Source organism: Microcaecilia unicolor, chromosome 4, assembly GCF_901765095.1.
Source record: "Microcaecilia unicolor chromosome 4, aMicUni1.1, whole genome shotgun sequence".
NCBI classification, from domain to species: Eukaryota; Metazoa; Chordata; class Amphibia; order Gymnophiona; family Siphonopidae; genus Microcaecilia; species Microcaecilia unicolor.
The window spans coordinates 89,482,323-89,499,959 of NC_044034.1; the positions used below are offsets into that span (position 1 = coordinate 89,482,323).

Here is a 17,637-nt window from a genome sequence, read left to right on the forward strand (position 1 = left end):
TAATCTAGATTAGCTGGGTTGCCATTTAGGGGCAAGCTCTTGTTTAGTGAGGATTTGGAGAAATTGGTTAAGTACTTAGAAGATTCAAAATCTCAATGTTTGCCCGAGGATAAAGTCAAAGGCCCCATATCAAGCTTCTTGGGCTCGTTTCAGCTTTCATGATACTAAGTGCTTATAGGCTAGGGAAATCTAACTCTAATTTCTTTCAAAGGTCACATGCTGAACACTGGCACTTTTCCTTTCAGGAAGACAAAAATAATTTTTCTTCAGTACCCAGAGCTTCAAATTCCTCCCACTCAACACAGTAATGGGGTTGTGATTCACTCCTTGGCCATGTTCATAAGGGGTCATCTGGTGAATCTTTATGAGGAATGGACCAAAAACCCATCAGACCAGTGGAGTTTATGTAACCCCGCCCCCTGAGACTCTCGGCTTAAAGAAGTGGGTCCCAGAATGCCTGGTGTTAAGTTATAGTCAAACCGAGTGCTTAGGACCACGCTGCCGAGAGCAGAGGGGAAGGTGCACATTTAAACTCAAATTCCACCCTCACACATGACGTATGAGGGGAAAAATTGAATCAATTTCAGTTAGCTTATTTTTCTTTACTTGGTAAAATCAGACACCAATGTTCATAAATGATGTTTATTCATTAAAATAAATGTTTAAAACAGCTAGCATATTAAATGTATTAACCACTTCTTTCTCCTAATCAGTGTATAAGTATACCACCATGGAATCAACAGAATTACTTTCATACCATGTTTTTACAGGATAATTTCAATAACAGATAACTGACTGGCATCAGATAAGTATATTTCTCTTTAGCAACAACCTATAATTTATATTCCCGTTGAACTTTTAACCTTTGTCTTCTTAAAAAAAACTGATTCTTTGTGAATCAATTATGTTCTTCCAGGATCTTCACTGTGCAGGATTTTGGATTCCAATGACTCATCATATTAGTGTGTCTTTCCTGTTAATCAAAAATCACTTAGCTGTGGAAGATTTTATTTGGTCCCTTAGACAGCGAAGAACAAAGCCTTTCTTGCGTGGGGGCCAGGAAACTTCTCGGAAGCCTGCTCTTCAGGATTTTTGTCTTCGCCCTACACCTCACTTAACAAAATAAAACAGGAGGCAACACCCTATCTCCCTATTTGTATAGAATCAATTATTCTATATGACATTTAAAAGTAATCAATAGAAAAACTGTGGGCAAGTCAACTATTTAAAAAAAATTAATTAAAATGTTCTTATCTTCCAGGCCTACACTTACTTTAAGTTCCCTATCTTCACAGGAGTTAACAGGACATCACACTGCTGCACTGTTTCTTACTCAGCCTTTCACAAACAGCACTTCACCCAACATTCCGTCTCACAAAACCCCATATGATCTATGCCCTATCCTCTTTAATATTAGCAGGCATATAGTTTCCCCTCTAACACTGAAATTAAAGTAACTTATTATTATTTTTTTTTTACAATTGTTTCAGTAACAAATCAGACACTGTTTGTCACTGTTTCCCTTTCAATTAAGTTCAACCAAGACACACTGTAACTTTCTCACACTATGAAATAAGTTACTCTTCCTTTTATTTTTTTGTTCAGAATGTTACCTTTAGATTGCAGTCACACATTCCTTCCAACCCCCAATACTCATTCAGTAGACTTTAATCTTACTTCTCCCTATTTGATCACTGCCATTCAGCCCTGTTCACTCTCTCTCCCCAGCAGCTTCAACTCCTCTCAGCAACTGATGACCTTCCAGCCGTTGCCAAGCCAACCGTCCCTCCACTTCGATACCTGACCCTCTCTTATCCAATGAAAATGCTTCTTTAGATCCCTATTTTTCTTCCACTGCATCATGGAATTTTACCTTACCCAACTGAAACTCCATTTTATTTATTCCTTTCCCATAGGAATTAATGAAAAAAAAGGCTATTTACTGAATTTTTAAAGCCAAACTTACACCAAAACATACCAAATTCACTAAATCAAATCTGCTCTAGCATGCCCGCCTTACTATGGCTTTACTTTTAAATTTAATTATTTTTTTATTTATCATTTATATATATATATATATACATTACAAGTTTCAACACTTGACAAGAAAATAATGCAAATGCCTATAATATCACAAGGAAAAAAATATTCACTTATAGGTAATAAATTCCTCATTAACATCATAAAAGTCCACAAATACTGGAGTCCAATGATCCAACTAAGGAGAACACAAAGGAAAATATTTTGAGAAACTTAAATCAAGACAGAAGCATTTACAAGCTAGGTACAACAACTTCTTGAGAAACCTTTTTTTGATATAATAAAGGAGGATAATTGAGAAGGCTCAAAATAAACATATTTTTCAGTTTGATACAAGACCAAGCACTTGCAAGGATACTTTAAATAAAAAGTTGCTCCAAGTTGCAAAGTTTCCTGTTTCAGTTGTAAAAATTTCTGTCTATGTTTTTTTGTCTCACGTGCCAGGTCTGGAAATATACGTACTAAAAGACCTTTAAATAATTTTCCTCTTACTTGAAAAAATTATTTTAATGTCCAGACCTTGTCTGTGAGTAACGCAAATGTTACTAATAAAGTGGATGGTAAAACTTGTTCCGAATCAGATGTTTCCAAAATAGCCGACACATCAAGCGCCTGATTATTCACTTGAGCTTGAGAATTTTTCTCCGTCTTTAAGGGAATGTAAAAGGCCTGTGACACTGGAGGAATACGGTCTTCAGTTATTTCAAAGATTTCTTTATAATAAGTCTTCAACATTTCCCTTGGGGAAATCATAGGATGAAAGGGAAAATTTATAAGACGCAAATTATTGCCTCGTGAAGCATTTTCCAAAAACTCTGACTTCCTCCTCAGGTTCACTAGGTCTTTAATCATCATAGTTTGTACTAATTGTGTCTGTTGAAGTTCCTTTTCCACTTTATTTACCTGTGTTACCAATGATTTTATTTCAGTGTCCATTTCTCTCACTTTCCCTTCAACCACAATTATATCTTCTTTCATTTGCTTTATTTGGGGGCATATCGCCTTACCCAACACTACTATCAACATCCAGAGACTGTCCAAGGTAGCATCCACAGGTTTTCGTTGAAAAAGAGTAAATAAAATATCTGCAGGCTCACCCCTTTGTTGAGATGTCTCCGCCTCAATTACTCCCCGTCCTTCCTCAGTAGATCTCAATGTGGCGTGTGCAGCTAATGCAACCAATTTTGGTGGCATAGCCTCCCACCCTATGGATCCCACTAACACTTCGGAATTCGGGTCCACTGGGGCCGACATCGGTGAACTGCTAAACGCCGGCTGAGGAGGCGGTTCTCTACCGTCAGGACTCAGGGTGGTTTCAAGCCCATTACTCCGTCCGCTATCTCCAGTCGCGGATTGAGTTTGCAGGCCTCTCTCCGACGGAATCGTCGAGCTTGCCGCTCTCTGCATATACTGAGTAATCAGTCCCGTTGAGGTTGGAGTTCTTTGCTGCTGGGAGGCAGCAGCCGCAGCAGCTCTTCCTCTCCTCTTCGGCATAGTAAAAGGAAAAAAAAATTTTTTAGGCAAACGCAGAGGAGCATTCAAATGCGTCTGTCTTAGTCGGCAGCCATCTTGGACTCCAAATTTAATTATTTTTAATGACCGCCCCACAATTACAGTGGGGGAAATAAGTATTTGATCCCTTGCTGATTTTGTAAGTGTGCCCACTGACAAAGACATGAGCAGCCCATAATTGAAGGGTAGGTTATTGGTAACAGTGAGAGATAGCACATTACAAATTAAATCCGGAAAATCACATTGTGGAAAGTATATGAATTTATTTGCATTCTGCAGAGGGAAATAAGTATTTGATCCCCCACCAACCAGTAAGAGATCTGGCCCCTACAGACCAGGTAGATGCTCCAAATCAACTCGTTACCTGCATGACAGACAGCTGTCGGCAATGGTCACCTATATGAAAGACACCTGTCCACAGACTCAGTGAATCAGTCAGACTCTAACCTCTACAAAATGGCCAAGAGCAAGGAGCTGTCTAAGGATGTCAGGGACAAGATCATACACCTGCACAAGGCTGGAATGGGCTACAAAACCATCAGTAAGACGCTGGGCGAGAAGAAGACAACTGTTGGTGCCATAGTAAGAAAATGGAAGAAGTACAAAATGACTGTCAATCGACAAAGATCTGGGGCTCCACGCAAAATCTCACCTCGTGGGGTATCCTTGATCATGTGGAAGGTTAGAAATCAGCCTACAACTACAAGGGGGGAACTTGTCAATGATCTCAAGGCAGCTGGGACCACTGTCACCACGAAAACCATTGGTAACACATTACGACATAACGGATTGCAATCCTGCAGTGCCCGCAAGGTCCCCCTGCTCCGGAAGGCACATGTGACGGCCCGTCTGAAGTTTGCCAGTGAACACCTGGATGATGCCGAGAGTGATTGGGAGAAGGTGCTGTGGTCAGATGAGACAAAAATTGAGCTCTTTGGCATGAACTCAACTCGCCGTGTTTGGAGGAAGAGAAATGCTGCCTATGACCCAAAGAACACCGTCCCCACTGTCAAGCATGGAGGTGGAAATGTTATGTTTTGGGGGTGTTTCTCTGCTAAGGGCACAGGACTACTTCACCGCATCAATGGGAGAATGGATGGGGCCATGTACCATACAATTCTGAGTGACAACCTCCTTCCCTCCGCCAGGGCCTTAAAAATGGGTCGTGGTTGGGTCTTCCAGCACGACAATGACCCAAAACATACAGCTAAGGCAACAAAGGAGTGGCTCAGGAAGAAGCACATTAGGGTCATGGAGTGGCCTAGCCAGTCACCAGACCTTAATCCCATTGAAAACTTATGGAGGGAGCTGAAGCTGCGAGTTGCCAAGCGACAGCCCAGAACTCTTAATGATTTAGAGATGATCTGCAAAGAGGAGTGGACCAAAATTCCTCCTGACATGTGTGCAAACCTCATCATCAACTACAGAAGACGTCTGACCGCTGTGCTTGCCAACAAGGGTTTTGCCACCAAGTATTAGGTCTTGTTTGCCAGAGGGATCAAATACTTATTTCCCTCTGCAGAATGCAAATAAATTCATATACTTTCCACAATGTGATTTTCCGGATTTAATTTGTGATGTGCTATCTCTCACTGTTACCAATAACCTACCCTTCAATTATGGGCTGCTCATGTCTTTGTCAGTGGGCAAACTTACAAAATCAGCAAGGGATCAAATACTTATTTCCCCCACTGTATCTCCCAGAAAACCCCTTTTAAAATCCCGGATTAAATTAAAACAAATATCAAAAGTTAAATTAATCCATTCTGAACCTGTACTGTTGAAGTTATAATTTTAACCCCCCCCCCCCAAAAGACCCCTTTCTAGCCCCTCCCCTGTGAAACCACTATTTAAAATTTTATTTTACAATATCCAATATCTAGGCATTCAGGTCACTGCTAGGATGGAGACTATCTTTCAGGCGAATTACCCCAGAAAGCTGAAGGAATTGTTTGAAGAATTGGATAGATGGGAGGGTATGACACTGTCATGGCTGGGGAGAGTACATGCCATAAAAATGATGCTTCTGCCCAAGTTATTATATCTATTTTTGGCCCTGCCAATACCGATCCCGCGTTCCTTCTTTCAGCAGCTGAACAGGAAAATGTTTGCATACATATGGTGGAAAAGGCCGCCGAGGGTCCGTAGGTCAATGATGTTTCAAACATCGTCCAGGGGAGGTATGGGGGGTCCCAAATTTCCACCTATATTATCAAGCAGCACAATTAAGGGTATTGGCAGATTGGTACCCGGAGAATAATAAGAAGTGGTTACATTGGGAGAGAACATGGATGGGTACGAGACACATGGGAGATATACTCTGGTCCCAGGAGAGCGATATAAGGGGTGCAATCCGCAGGGGCCCGGTGGGATTAAACCATTTACTGTCTACCTGGTTGCAGTTGAGAAGACGGGTATTCCCGGATAGGAAATATCTTTTACGAATGGCGATATGTAGAGCCCCGGGGTTCCCACTGGGAGAATCTGAGAGAGCGTACCAGGAGTGGGCACGTAAGGGGCTGTATAGGTTGGGGCAGGTGTGGGACCAGGGGAAGGTAAAGGAATTTGTGGAGCTGCAGGAAAAGTATGGTTTAGAGGAGAGAGATTTGGTGTATTATCATTGCTTAAGAAACTTCCTCCGCCGGTGTGCCAGGGAGGAGCTGGACCTGGTGGAAACAGTATTAGAGAGAGCAATAAGAGTGGGTGGAGGGAGAGGAAGTGTAACCAGACTCTATAGGGCACTGCTCTTGCTTGAATCTCCACAGGATTTCTATGTGGCTAGATGGGAGCGGGTGCTGCATAAAGCCTTCCCTCCAGATGATTGGATGCATATTTATAGATCTCTGCTGAAACCATCAATCGCACAACCACTAATTGAAAATGGGTATAAAATTCTATACTGGTGGTATTACACGCCGGAAAAACTTAAACAGATATATCCTAGCCTATCAGCAGAATGTTGGCGAGAGTGTGGGACACAAGGGACATTCATACACATATGGTGGGATTGTCCCAAGGTTCGCGAGTTCTGGGCTCAGGTACTACTCATGGTTTATACGATCATTAAGGTGGAGTACCCAGGCCGGGCAGAATACTGCCTGCTCCATCTTAGACCCCCGAAAGTGAAGGCGCACATGCACAAATTGGCTATTCAGTGCTTTGTGGCAGCAAAGATTACACTGGCCCAGGCATGGAAGCAGAAAGACACACCATCATTACAGTTGGTGGCTCGTAAAGTGGATTTTATATACCAGATGTCAAAATTAACAGCCATGAGAAGAGGACAGGTCACGTTGTTTCAGAAAATCTGGCAACCATATGAGCTTGTGAGAGAAGAGCTTCTATCCTCACCTTAGTGCGGGAGGGATGGAAGGGTGGGAGAGGTTGGGGGGATATATGACTGAGCCAATGAAACAATGTTAAGTTAAGCTTATGGAAGATGTATGATGTGTCATGATTATGGTTTGTTTTGCATTATAAAAATCTCAATAAAAATAATTTAAAAAAAAGTAGGGGTACAAGCTAGAGTTTTCACACGCTCTCGCAGATTTTTTTCTTGAAATCTACTTACAAAGCATCATCAAATACGCAGTTCACTTCACGCTGAACTCTGCATCTCAAATAGGAGTGGTACGACCAGTCACTCAACTTGAGTGAGGAATAGGAAGATGCTACATTTACTTTGTAGTACCCAAAACAAGAGGGTCCTTTTATCCGTACTTGATCTCAATCCTGTCAACCGAGCACTCAAGGTTCAGTATTTCAGCATAGAAACCTTGCACTCTGTTATAGCGGAAGTACAGCCTGGTGAGTTTCTGACCTCACTGGATCTCAAGGAGGCCTACTTTTACATAGAGCCCAACCGAAACCAGGATCTTCGGTTTCTGCTGGACTGAATCTGCGACTGAAATTGAGCATTTAGTTTTGGCAGAAACCCAAACTGAAAATGGTCCTGCCCTCCCAACAGCCCCCTCCTGGGCCTACTACTACTACTACTATTTAGCATTTTTATAGTGCTACAAGGCATACGCAGCGCTGCACAAACATAGAAGAAAGACAGTCCCTGCTCAAAGAGCTTACAATCTAATAGACAAAAATAAAGTAATCAAATCAATTAATGTGTACAGGAAGGAGGAGAGGAGGGTAGGTGGAGGCGAGTGGTTACGAGTCAAAAGCAATGTTAAAGAGTTGGGCTTTCAGTCTAGATTTAAAGGCGGCCAAGGATGGGGCAAGACGTAGGGGCTCAGGAAGTTTATTCCAGGCGTAGGGTGCAGCGAGACAGAAGGTGTGAAGTCTAGAGTTGGCAGTAGTGGAGAAGGGAACAGATAAGAAGGATTTATCCATGGAGCGGAGTGCACGGGAAGGGGTGTAGGGAAAGACGAGTGTGGAGAGATACTGGGGAGCAGCAGAGTGAGTACATTTATAGGTTAGTAGAAGAAGTTTGAACAGGATGCGAAAACGGATAGGGAGCCAGTGAAGCGACTTGAGGAGAGAGGGGTAGTATGAGTAAAGCGACCCTGGCGGAAGATGAGACGGGCAGCAGAGTTTTGAACCGATTGGAGAGGGGAGAGGTGACTAAGTGGGAGGCAAGCAAGAAGCAGATTGCAGTAGTCTAAACGAGAGGTGACAAGGGTGTGGATGAGGGTTTTGGGAGAGTGCTCGGAAAGAAAGGGGCAGATTTTACGGATGTTGTAAAGAAAGAAACGACAGGTCTTGGCGATCTGCTGGATATGATCAGAGAAAGAGAGAGAAGAGTCAAAGATGACCTCAAGGTTTCGAGCTGAAGACAGGGAGAATGAGAGAGCCATCAACAGAAATAGAAAACGGGGGGAGCGGGGAGGTGGGTTTGGGGGGAAAAATGAGAAGCTCGGTTTTGGTCATGTTTAATTTCCTTGTCGTTGGTGGGTTGTGGGCGCAGGAGATTGCCACAGGAGGTCCCAGAAACTATTTTGAGTTTGGTGGCTGCTGGGACCTCCTGCAGCAGTCTTGCAATGGTGCTGTGGGAAGACTCAACAGCCATTTCTACAGAGCATTGGCACCAGACAAGAACGATTGGGATTCGTTCTTGCCCCCAAAGAGGTCACTAGGCCACCAGGGCTTCTTCCAGTTTTCAGATAGGCTTGGGGAGGGCCTATGGGTGGGATGGGGAGGAGGAAAGAATTGTGTGTGTGTGTGGGGGGGGGGGGGGGGGGGGGGGGAAATCACACACAGTGATCATGGTGGGGGGGGGGGGGGGTAGTTTAAGTTTCAGCCAAAAATGCACTGACATTTTCGGCCAAAACATGAACCTGGATTTCAGACCAATTTTGATGCTGAATCCAAAACCAAAATTTGGTTGGTCCCTACTTTCACATCCCAATTTGGCCCCCTCATCAGCTCTTTCTGTACTTCTCGATTCAAGGAGATCACTACCAATTTCGAGCAATGCCGTTTGGCCTCTGCAGCAGAAGAACAAATGGCTAGGAATGTAAGGAGGGGCAGCAAGAATATTTCTATGTATATTATTGAAAGGAGGAAGACTGAAAGATGCTGCAAACCACTATGTGGAGAATGATGAGGAAAAAGCAAAAGTGCTAAACAAATACTTCTGTTTTCACAGACGAAAATCCTGGAGAAGGACCACAATTGACTGGCAAAGGTACATATGAGAATGGAGCGGATATAGCACCATTCACGTAAGGAAGAGTTTATGAGCAACTTGAAAATTTGAAGGTGGGCAAAGCCATGAGACCGGACAGGATCTATTCCAGGATATTGAGGGAGCTCAGCGAGGTTCTGACAGGTTGTCTTAAAGATTTGTTTAATAAATCTTTGGAAATGGGAAAGGTTCCATGGGATTAGATAAGAGCAGATGTGGTCCCTCTTCATAAAAGTCGTGACAGAGAAGAAGCTGGAAACTACAAGCCGGTTAGCCTCACTTTGGTTATTAGAAAAGTAATGGAACGATCCTGAAGAAAGGATAGTGAATTTCCTAGAATCCAATAAAGTTGCAAGATCCGAGACAACATGGTTTTACCAAAGGTAAATTGTGCCACATGAATCTCATTGAATTAAACTTGACAGGCTAAAGTTAAGACCCAAAATGGTGAACTGGGTTAGAAACTGGTTGACAGACAGATGCCAGAGGGTGGTGGTTAATGGAATTCATTCGTAGGAAGGAAAGGTGAGTATTGGAGTTCCTCAAGGATTGGTGCTGTGGCTGATTCTGCTCAATATATCTGTGAGTGACATTGCCAAAGGGTTAGAAAGTAAGGTTTGCCTTTTTGCGGATGATACCAAGATTCCCCGGAGGGAGTGGGAAAACATGAAAAAGGATCTGCAGAAGCTAGAAGAATGGTCTAGTATTTGGCAATTAAACTTCAATGCAAAGAAGTGCAAAGTAATGCACTTAGGGAGTAGAAATCCATGGGAGACTTATGTGTTAGGCAATGAGAGCCTGATATGCACAGACAGGGAGAGAGATCTTGGGGTGATAGATCTGAGGATTTGAAGGCGACGAAACAGTGTGACAAGGCGGTGGCCATAGCCAGAAGGATGCTAGGCTGTATAGAGAGAGGTGTAACCAGCAGAAGAAAGGAGGTGTTGATGCCCTTGTACAAGTTGTTGGTGAGACCCCACCTGGAGTATTGTGTTCAGTTTTGGAGGCCGTATCTAGCTAAAGATGTAAGAAGACAAGAACAATATGGAGCTTGCACGAAAAGGCGTATGAGAAGAGACTAGAAGACCTGAATATGTGTACCTTAGAGGAGAGGAGGGACAGAGGAGACATGATACAGACATTTAAATACTTGAAAGGTATTAATATAGAAACAAGTATTTTCAAGAGAAGGGAAAATGGTAAAACTAGAGGACATGAATTGAGGTTGCGGGGTGGTAGACTTAGGAATAATATCAGAAAATTGTTTTTCATGGAGAGGGTGGTCGATGCCTGGGATGCCCTCCCGAGGGAGGTGGTGGAGAAAAAAAAACTGTGATGGAATCAAAAAGGTGTGGGATGAACACAGAGGATCTCTAATTTAGAAAAGGAATGATATGCAACCCTTACATTTGGGTTTTTTTTTTTAAATATAGGTTTGCATTTTAAGTCGTGTTTAGATGGCAACTCTGGCTGCATCAACTAAGGCCACTGCTGGGTTGGCTTGTAAGGTCTGAGTACCATATATAGCAATTCGGTTTAAGATGGGCTGGAGAGAGTTTCAATGGAAACTCCAATTATTTGGAATGTGAGGACAGTGCCGGGCTGACTTTTATGGTCTGTGTCCTGCAAATGACAAGATGGATTCAGATAGGCTGGAGTAAGATTTGACAACAACTCCACTAATTGGAACATAAGAGCAGAGCCAGGTGGACTTCTACAGTGTATGCCCTAGAAACACCAAAGAAAGACCATGATTAAGTATATATCACGATCATTGTTGATTTAATTTTAGATTGATAATGAATATGACTGTTGGGCAGACTGGATGGATGGTTCAGGTCTTTATCTGCCATCACTTACTATGTTACTATCCTGCTTATTTTCAAACGAGAAGGCCGGCCATCTTCCGACACAAATTGGGAGATGGCCGGCCATCTCCTAAACCTGTCCAAATCGGTATGATCGAAAGCCAATTTTGGCCGGCTTCAACTTCTTTTCGTTGCAGGGCCAGCCAAAGTTCAAGGGGATGTGTCGGCTGGGTACCAAAGGCGGGACGGGGGCGTGGTTACGAGATGGCTGGCTTCGGCCGATAATGGAAAAAAGAAGGCCGGCTCTGACGAGCACTTGGCTGGCTTCACTTGGTCCATTTATTTTTAGGACCAAGCCTCAAAAAAGTGCCCCAACTGACCAAATGACCACCAGAGGGAATCGGGGATCACCTCCCCTTACTCCCCCAGTGGTCACCAACCCCCTCCCACCCAAAAAAAAAAATTTAAAACATTTTTTTGCCAGCCTCAAATGTCATACCCAGCTCCATGACAGCATTTTGCAGGTCCCTGGAGCAGTTTTTACTGGGTACTGCAGTGGACTTCAGGCAGGTGGACCCAGGCCCCCCCCACCTGTTACACTTGTGGTGGTAAATGGGAGCTCTCCAAAACCCACTGTACCCACATGTAGGTGCCCCCTTCACCCATAAGGGCTATGGTAGTGGTGTATAGTTGTGGGTTTGGGGGGCTCAGCACCCAAGGTAAGGGAGCTATGCACCTGGGAGCAATTTGTGAAGTCCACTGCAGTGCCCCCTAGGGTGCCCGGTTGGTGTCCTGGCATGTGAGGGGGACCACTGCACTATAAATGCTGGCTCCTCCCACGACCAAATGGCTTGGATTTGGCCGGGTTTGAGATGGCCGGCATTAGTTTCCATTTTTGGCGGAAACCAATGGCGGCAATCTCTAACGTTAGCCATCTAACGCCAGCCCAAATGTTAAGATTTGACCGGCCCCGACCGTATTATCGAAACAAATGAATAAATAATTATATTAATACTTTTAAGCGACTATTAAGACTCAATTTCCTAGAAATGAAGAAAAATTAGCGCATCAAGCGTACTAAATATATCATACTTTGACCTGAGTAAATGGCTACTTAATGGTGGCATTGCAAAACAAAAACATATCAATGTTGTAGAGCACAATTTTCTCTCTCAGATGATACTGTTCACAAGCTGATTCAGGCAGACTCTTTTTTAATAATTGGCTTTGAACTTTGGTATATTTTACCATTTGCGCTGACAGTGACAACTTTGAAGAGATCCTGCAGGGCAGTTATAGATGCTGGTTAGTTACAAATCTGGCAGTATTATGTCCAGCACAAGCATAATGCTTGCTCAAAATTTCAAGTCCGTATCTTTGTTTGCATGGAAGTTGTTGCGGTCTGAATATTGGTCCAAATATGTTCCGATGAGTCGTGACCAATTTTGTTTGACTGGATTTTGCATCCATAATGTTAAAATGTATTTCATTGGAATTAGCATAAAAAACTGTACAGGATTTGAATTTTTTAGCCATTCTTATAAATGTGTTTGGATTTTATTACACCCCTAAAATGGCATTTTGGTAAATTTCGTGCACTCATGGACTGACAACCTTTCAGAAAAGGGGGTCTAGATCTGCAACTATTGCAGTTAGAGACCTCAAATTTTAGGAAACTTTGTTTAACACCTGACTCATGCAACAGATAAAATTTGAACAAAATTGGAGACATGATGGTGGTAAGGTTTAGACCACTTGGCATGGAATGACCCTTTTGTGTATTTTGCTGGTAGGTCTATGAGGTCTGACATATATATCGGGGCCTCGCCATGAATAATTTTATGAACCAGGGTGCAGGTTTTGAATGTAATTCGATCTTTTAGAGGGAGCCAATGTAATTTTTTTTGAGAGGTTTGGCGCTTTTGTATTTCGCTTTACCAAATATGAGTCTGGCTGCAGTGCTTTGGGCAGTTTGGAGTTTCTTAATAATTTGTGCTTTGCAACCGGCATAGATGGAATTGCAGTAATCCAGATGGCTCAACACCATTGACTGCACCAAATTGTGGAATACCTCCCTTGGGAAGAATGGTTTTATTCATTTGAGTTTCCACATTGCGTGGAACATTTACTTTGTTACATTTTTTGTGTGACTTTCTAATGTGAGATTGTGATCAATTGTGACTCCCAGCAGTTTCAAAGTGTCTGAAACAGGAAGAGTAAGGTTTGGGGTATTTATATTGGTATGATTAATCTTGTTAAATTGCAATGAAAGAATAAGGCATTGAGTCTTTTCTGCGTTAAGCTTTAGTTGGAAAGCATCCGCCCATGAGTTCATTATTTGGAAGCTGTGATTGATTTTATTTGTGATTTCTGTTAAATCATTTTAAATGTGATTTAGATCGTGACATTGTCTGCATAGATGTATGGATTGAGGCCTTGGTTGAATAGTGACTTAGTCAGTGGAGCCATCATTAGGTTGAAGAGAGTTGGTGAAAGCGGCGATCCCTGAGGCACTCCACATTCAGGTTTCCATGATGATGATGTAGTTAACTTTGATGTCACTTGGTATGTTCTTGCAGTTAGGAAGCCATTAATCCATTTCAGCACATTTCCTCCAATACTGAAATATTCTAGAATGTTCAATAGAATATTATGATTGACCCTGTCGAACGCGCTGGACATATCAAATTGTAAGAGGAGAACCTTGTTGCCAGCTGCAATTATTTGTTTAAATTTAGTTGAGTGTTATTAGCACTGTTTCGGTGCTATGATTAGCACGAAATCCTGATTGAGATACATGTAGAATTGAGAAATTGTTTAGGTAATTGGTAAGTTGTTTGGTAACTAAACTTTCCATTAACGTAACTACAAGAGGGATGGATGCAACCAGGCAGTAATTAGTTATATCGTTTAATTTTTTCTTTAGGTCTTTAGGTATTGGGGTAAGTATATTTCCTTTATCCATTGGGAAATTTAAGTAGGAGGTGAGATCTGTTGTGAAACGTTGAGGGGCAGATTTTATTAGGTAACTAGGGCATGAGTCCAGTTTGCAATGGGACTTGGGCGAATCTGTTGATCGCTTGGGTGACGGTTTCCTCCATCAGTAAATCGAAGCTTGTCTAGATTCGGTCTGCTGGATATTCATCGATAATTGGATCCAAACAGTTAATGAATTTTTCATAGTCATTGTTGTTAAGTGGTAAGGTGGATCGTAGTTTATAATTTTCTCATTGAAGTAAGTAGCCAGATCATCTGCTGATGGGGTATCTGTATTAATTGTAGTAACCGGTGAGGTGTCCAAAAGTTTGTGTACGAGTTGGAATAATTTATGTATATGCCAAGGCAGGGCGCTTTTTCAGCCATAGATGGGAGACATCATCACAAGGGATGGTTTATGGTATGATCCTTGAGAGGTGGCACCTAGTATGAGGGGTTTGTTCCCCTCCCATGATCTCTACCCTGCTCAAAGCCCATAAGTCCTACACCTCCCTGGCTTTTGTCCATTTATGGCAAGTGTTTGGGTCCTGGTGTGCTCAACACTCGTCTCCCTGGAAGGCATGGATTCCTAACATTCCAGGGTTTTTTCCAGCAGGGATTTGAGCAGGGTCTGGCACTTCACTCTTTCAAGGTTCAGCTGACAGCCATTTCAAGCTTTGGGGGCAGACATTTGGGGTCTCCCTTTCTATGTGGGGGGACATTGTTGAAAGAGGTTGCTCATTTGCATCCACCAATGCTACCTTCTCTTCCCTCTTGGGATCTGAATTTGGTGCTTTCAATGCTCTTGGGGGTCTCCTTTATGAGCCCCCTGAGGGCAGCCTTGGTTAAGGACCTTACCTTAAAGGCAGTCTTTCTGGTCACGATCGCATTGGCCTGGAGAGTGTTGGAGCTCCAGGCTCTTTCATGCCAGGACCCTTACCTTTCCTTTTTGAAGGATTCAGTGACTATTTGCACCATTGCTTCCTTTATGCCCAAGGTGATTTCTTCATTTCATTTTAAGTAGAGGAGTGTGGTAGCCGTGTTAGTCCACTCTTAAGGTTATCAATAGAAATCAAACAAAATAAAACATGGAAAAGAAAATAAGATGATACCTTGTTACATGATACGCGACCCCCGGCATCAAGAAATGTATTAAGTTATGTCCAATAAAAAAGGTGGTATCTTATTTTCTTTTCCATGTTTTATTTTGTTTGATTTCTATTCATTTCATTTGAATCCCCTTTGTGGAGGGGAACATGGCATGAAGGCTTCATAAGCTGGACATCTGTAGGGGGGTTCTCTGTAACTTGCAGGTTTCTTTCTTGGACCATCTCTTTGTCCTGTTTCATGGACCCTGGAGGCTATTGTAAGGTGTGTCAAGCCACCTACATTTGTAGGAATAAGGCAGTGCCTTCCGGGATTCGAGCTCAAGCGACTTCCTGGGTGGAGGCCCAGACAGTTTCCCCAGAGGATGTCTGTAGGGTGGTCATCACTGCATTCTTTTGTGAAACGTCACAGGCTTGATGTGTAAGTCAGAGCTTGTTCGGACATTGCTAGAGCAATTATTCAGGGGGCTTTGTCTTATTGAGTCAGCTTGTTCAGGACAGTATGGCTCAGATGACTAGGAATGTGAAATTGTCATACCTATTAATTTTCTTTCCTTTAGTCAGGCCGTACTGTCCTGTGACCCGCCCACAGAAGACTTGGCCCTGGTCTTTTGGCTGATCTGCTTTCTCTCCAGGAAAATAAAACAAAATAAGGAAAAAAAAGATGAGTGCCACGGATGTGATGTTGAAGCTCATATTCCAAATAAGGCGGCAGTGCTTAAAGAGGCATGGGTGTACTGTACTGGAGGGACCTTCTGCTGCTTTGGCTGATGCATACTGGAGTTTTCCACTGAGCACCAGCAGGTTATACCAGTGAGCTCAATGGAAAAGATCAGTTTTCCCTACTTCCATTTGCTGGTAGAAGGGGATAACACCCGCTTGTTCAGGATGGTGTGGCCTGAACTAAAGTTAAGGAAATTTACAGGTATGGCATAATTTCACATTTCCCTGTAGCTATAAAGGACTTCAGATCATTCTGTGTCAATAGAAAAAAATCTTAATTGAATAGAATCCCAAGTCATTGGGTCCCTTCTTAGGTTTATTCTAGTAGGACTTAATGAATATCTATTGTCTAATTCTATTTATCTGTTTATAAGCTATATTTATTGTTATATTGTATTTTCTGTTCTAGATGCTACCTCTAGTGACCAACTTGGTTCTAAGGATCCCATCATAAAATCCAAAATTCAGCAATCATCACTCCAAAGGATAAACAGTGTTATTTCTAAATCATCTCAGCAGGATTACATTTTAGAGTTCCTTCCAAACAAAGCGCACCCAGATTCTCCTGCTTCTCCCACAGCAGTGGCCACAGAGAAATGTTTTATACAAATCACAGGCATGACATGTGCTTCCTGCGTTTCAAATATTGAAAGAAATCTTAAAAGAAAAGATGGTAAGCTGTCTCCTTTTTCACGCACAATATATTTGCACAATAAAAGAAAATAGGGTCTGTACCCAGTGGCAGTCAGTGTTTTTATAACTGCAGACCATCGCTGGTTAATTTAGACCTGAATATACACTGCTGGGCACTATCTGTGCACTGATGCTGAACATCCAGGTCAGTGGCAGTATCTGGAAGTTATGCAGGTATGGCTGATATTTAGGGGTCTTTTTACCAAGCGGCAGTAAAAGGGGCCCTGCAGTGGCATCAGCGTGCGGGCTTGTTGTGCGCTGAGGCCCCCTTTTTACCACCTCCAATAAAAGTTGTTTTGTTTTTTACTGAAAGGAAATGGCTGTGTGCTAAGCCAAGACATTGGCGTTTGGCCATTTCCTGGGGGAGCCCTTACCGCCTCCTATTTAGGAGGCAGTAGGGTCTCTGGTTTCGGCAATGTGGCAGTACAGCTACTGCCACTTAGTAAAAGGGTCCCCTAGTGATGTACCTGCATAGCTGACTGGGCAAAGATAGGACTGCTGTTTATGTGGTCCTATTTGCCTAGTTAGCTGCATGTGCATCGTCACTGAATATCGATGGTTTCTGCATAACTCCTGGCTCTGCCTATATTCTGTACCTGGATTGCTCCATCACTACCTGTACAGTGATGTGGTGGTCAGAAATGATATTACATATTAACATAGAGGCTGATATTCAGACCACAGGAGTTAGACTGGCTAACTCCCACAGTCGGCGCAAAGCGCGGATAGTCAATGCCGTGCAGTTTCCAGTGACCAGCATTGAATATCCGATTTATTTTTGGCTGGTTTGAAGATAACCAGCTATGGTGATATTCAGTCATAGCCGGTTATCGTCAGACTGGCCAAAGATGTACCACTGATTGATGCGGCCAAATATGGCTGCTAAACCTGGTTTAAAAATTGCCAGATAGCTGGTTATATCGAGTGATAACCAGCTAGCCGCTAACCAGGGATAATCAGTGGGGGATAGCAGGTTATCCCTCGCTGAATATTGGCAGATAGCCAGTTAAGCTCAATTTGTATTGTTTGAATATTTTTACTGCTGTAAATGCCTATTGCTCATGTTTGATCTATTCTTACTGTACTCCACCTTGAGTGCATTCCTTCAAAAAGGCGGTAATAAAATTCTTGCCACACTGTC

General features: G+C 42.8%; 1 protein-coding gene across 2 annotated transcripts in view; it reads left to right on the forward strand.

Annotated features, from left to right (window-relative positions):
- ATP7B (ATPase copper transporting beta) overlaps positions 1-17,637 on the forward strand; it is a 170,116-nt gene that overhangs the window by 65,710 nt on the left and 86,769 nt on the right. For both annotated transcript variants that reach the window (XM_030200444.1, XM_030200443.1), the window contains exon 3: positions 16,213-16,476. In XM_030200444.1, coding sequence (XP_030056304.1) covers positions 16,213-16,476 — 264 coding nt within the window. The remainder of the gene's footprint in view (positions 1-16,212; positions 16,477-17,637) is intronic.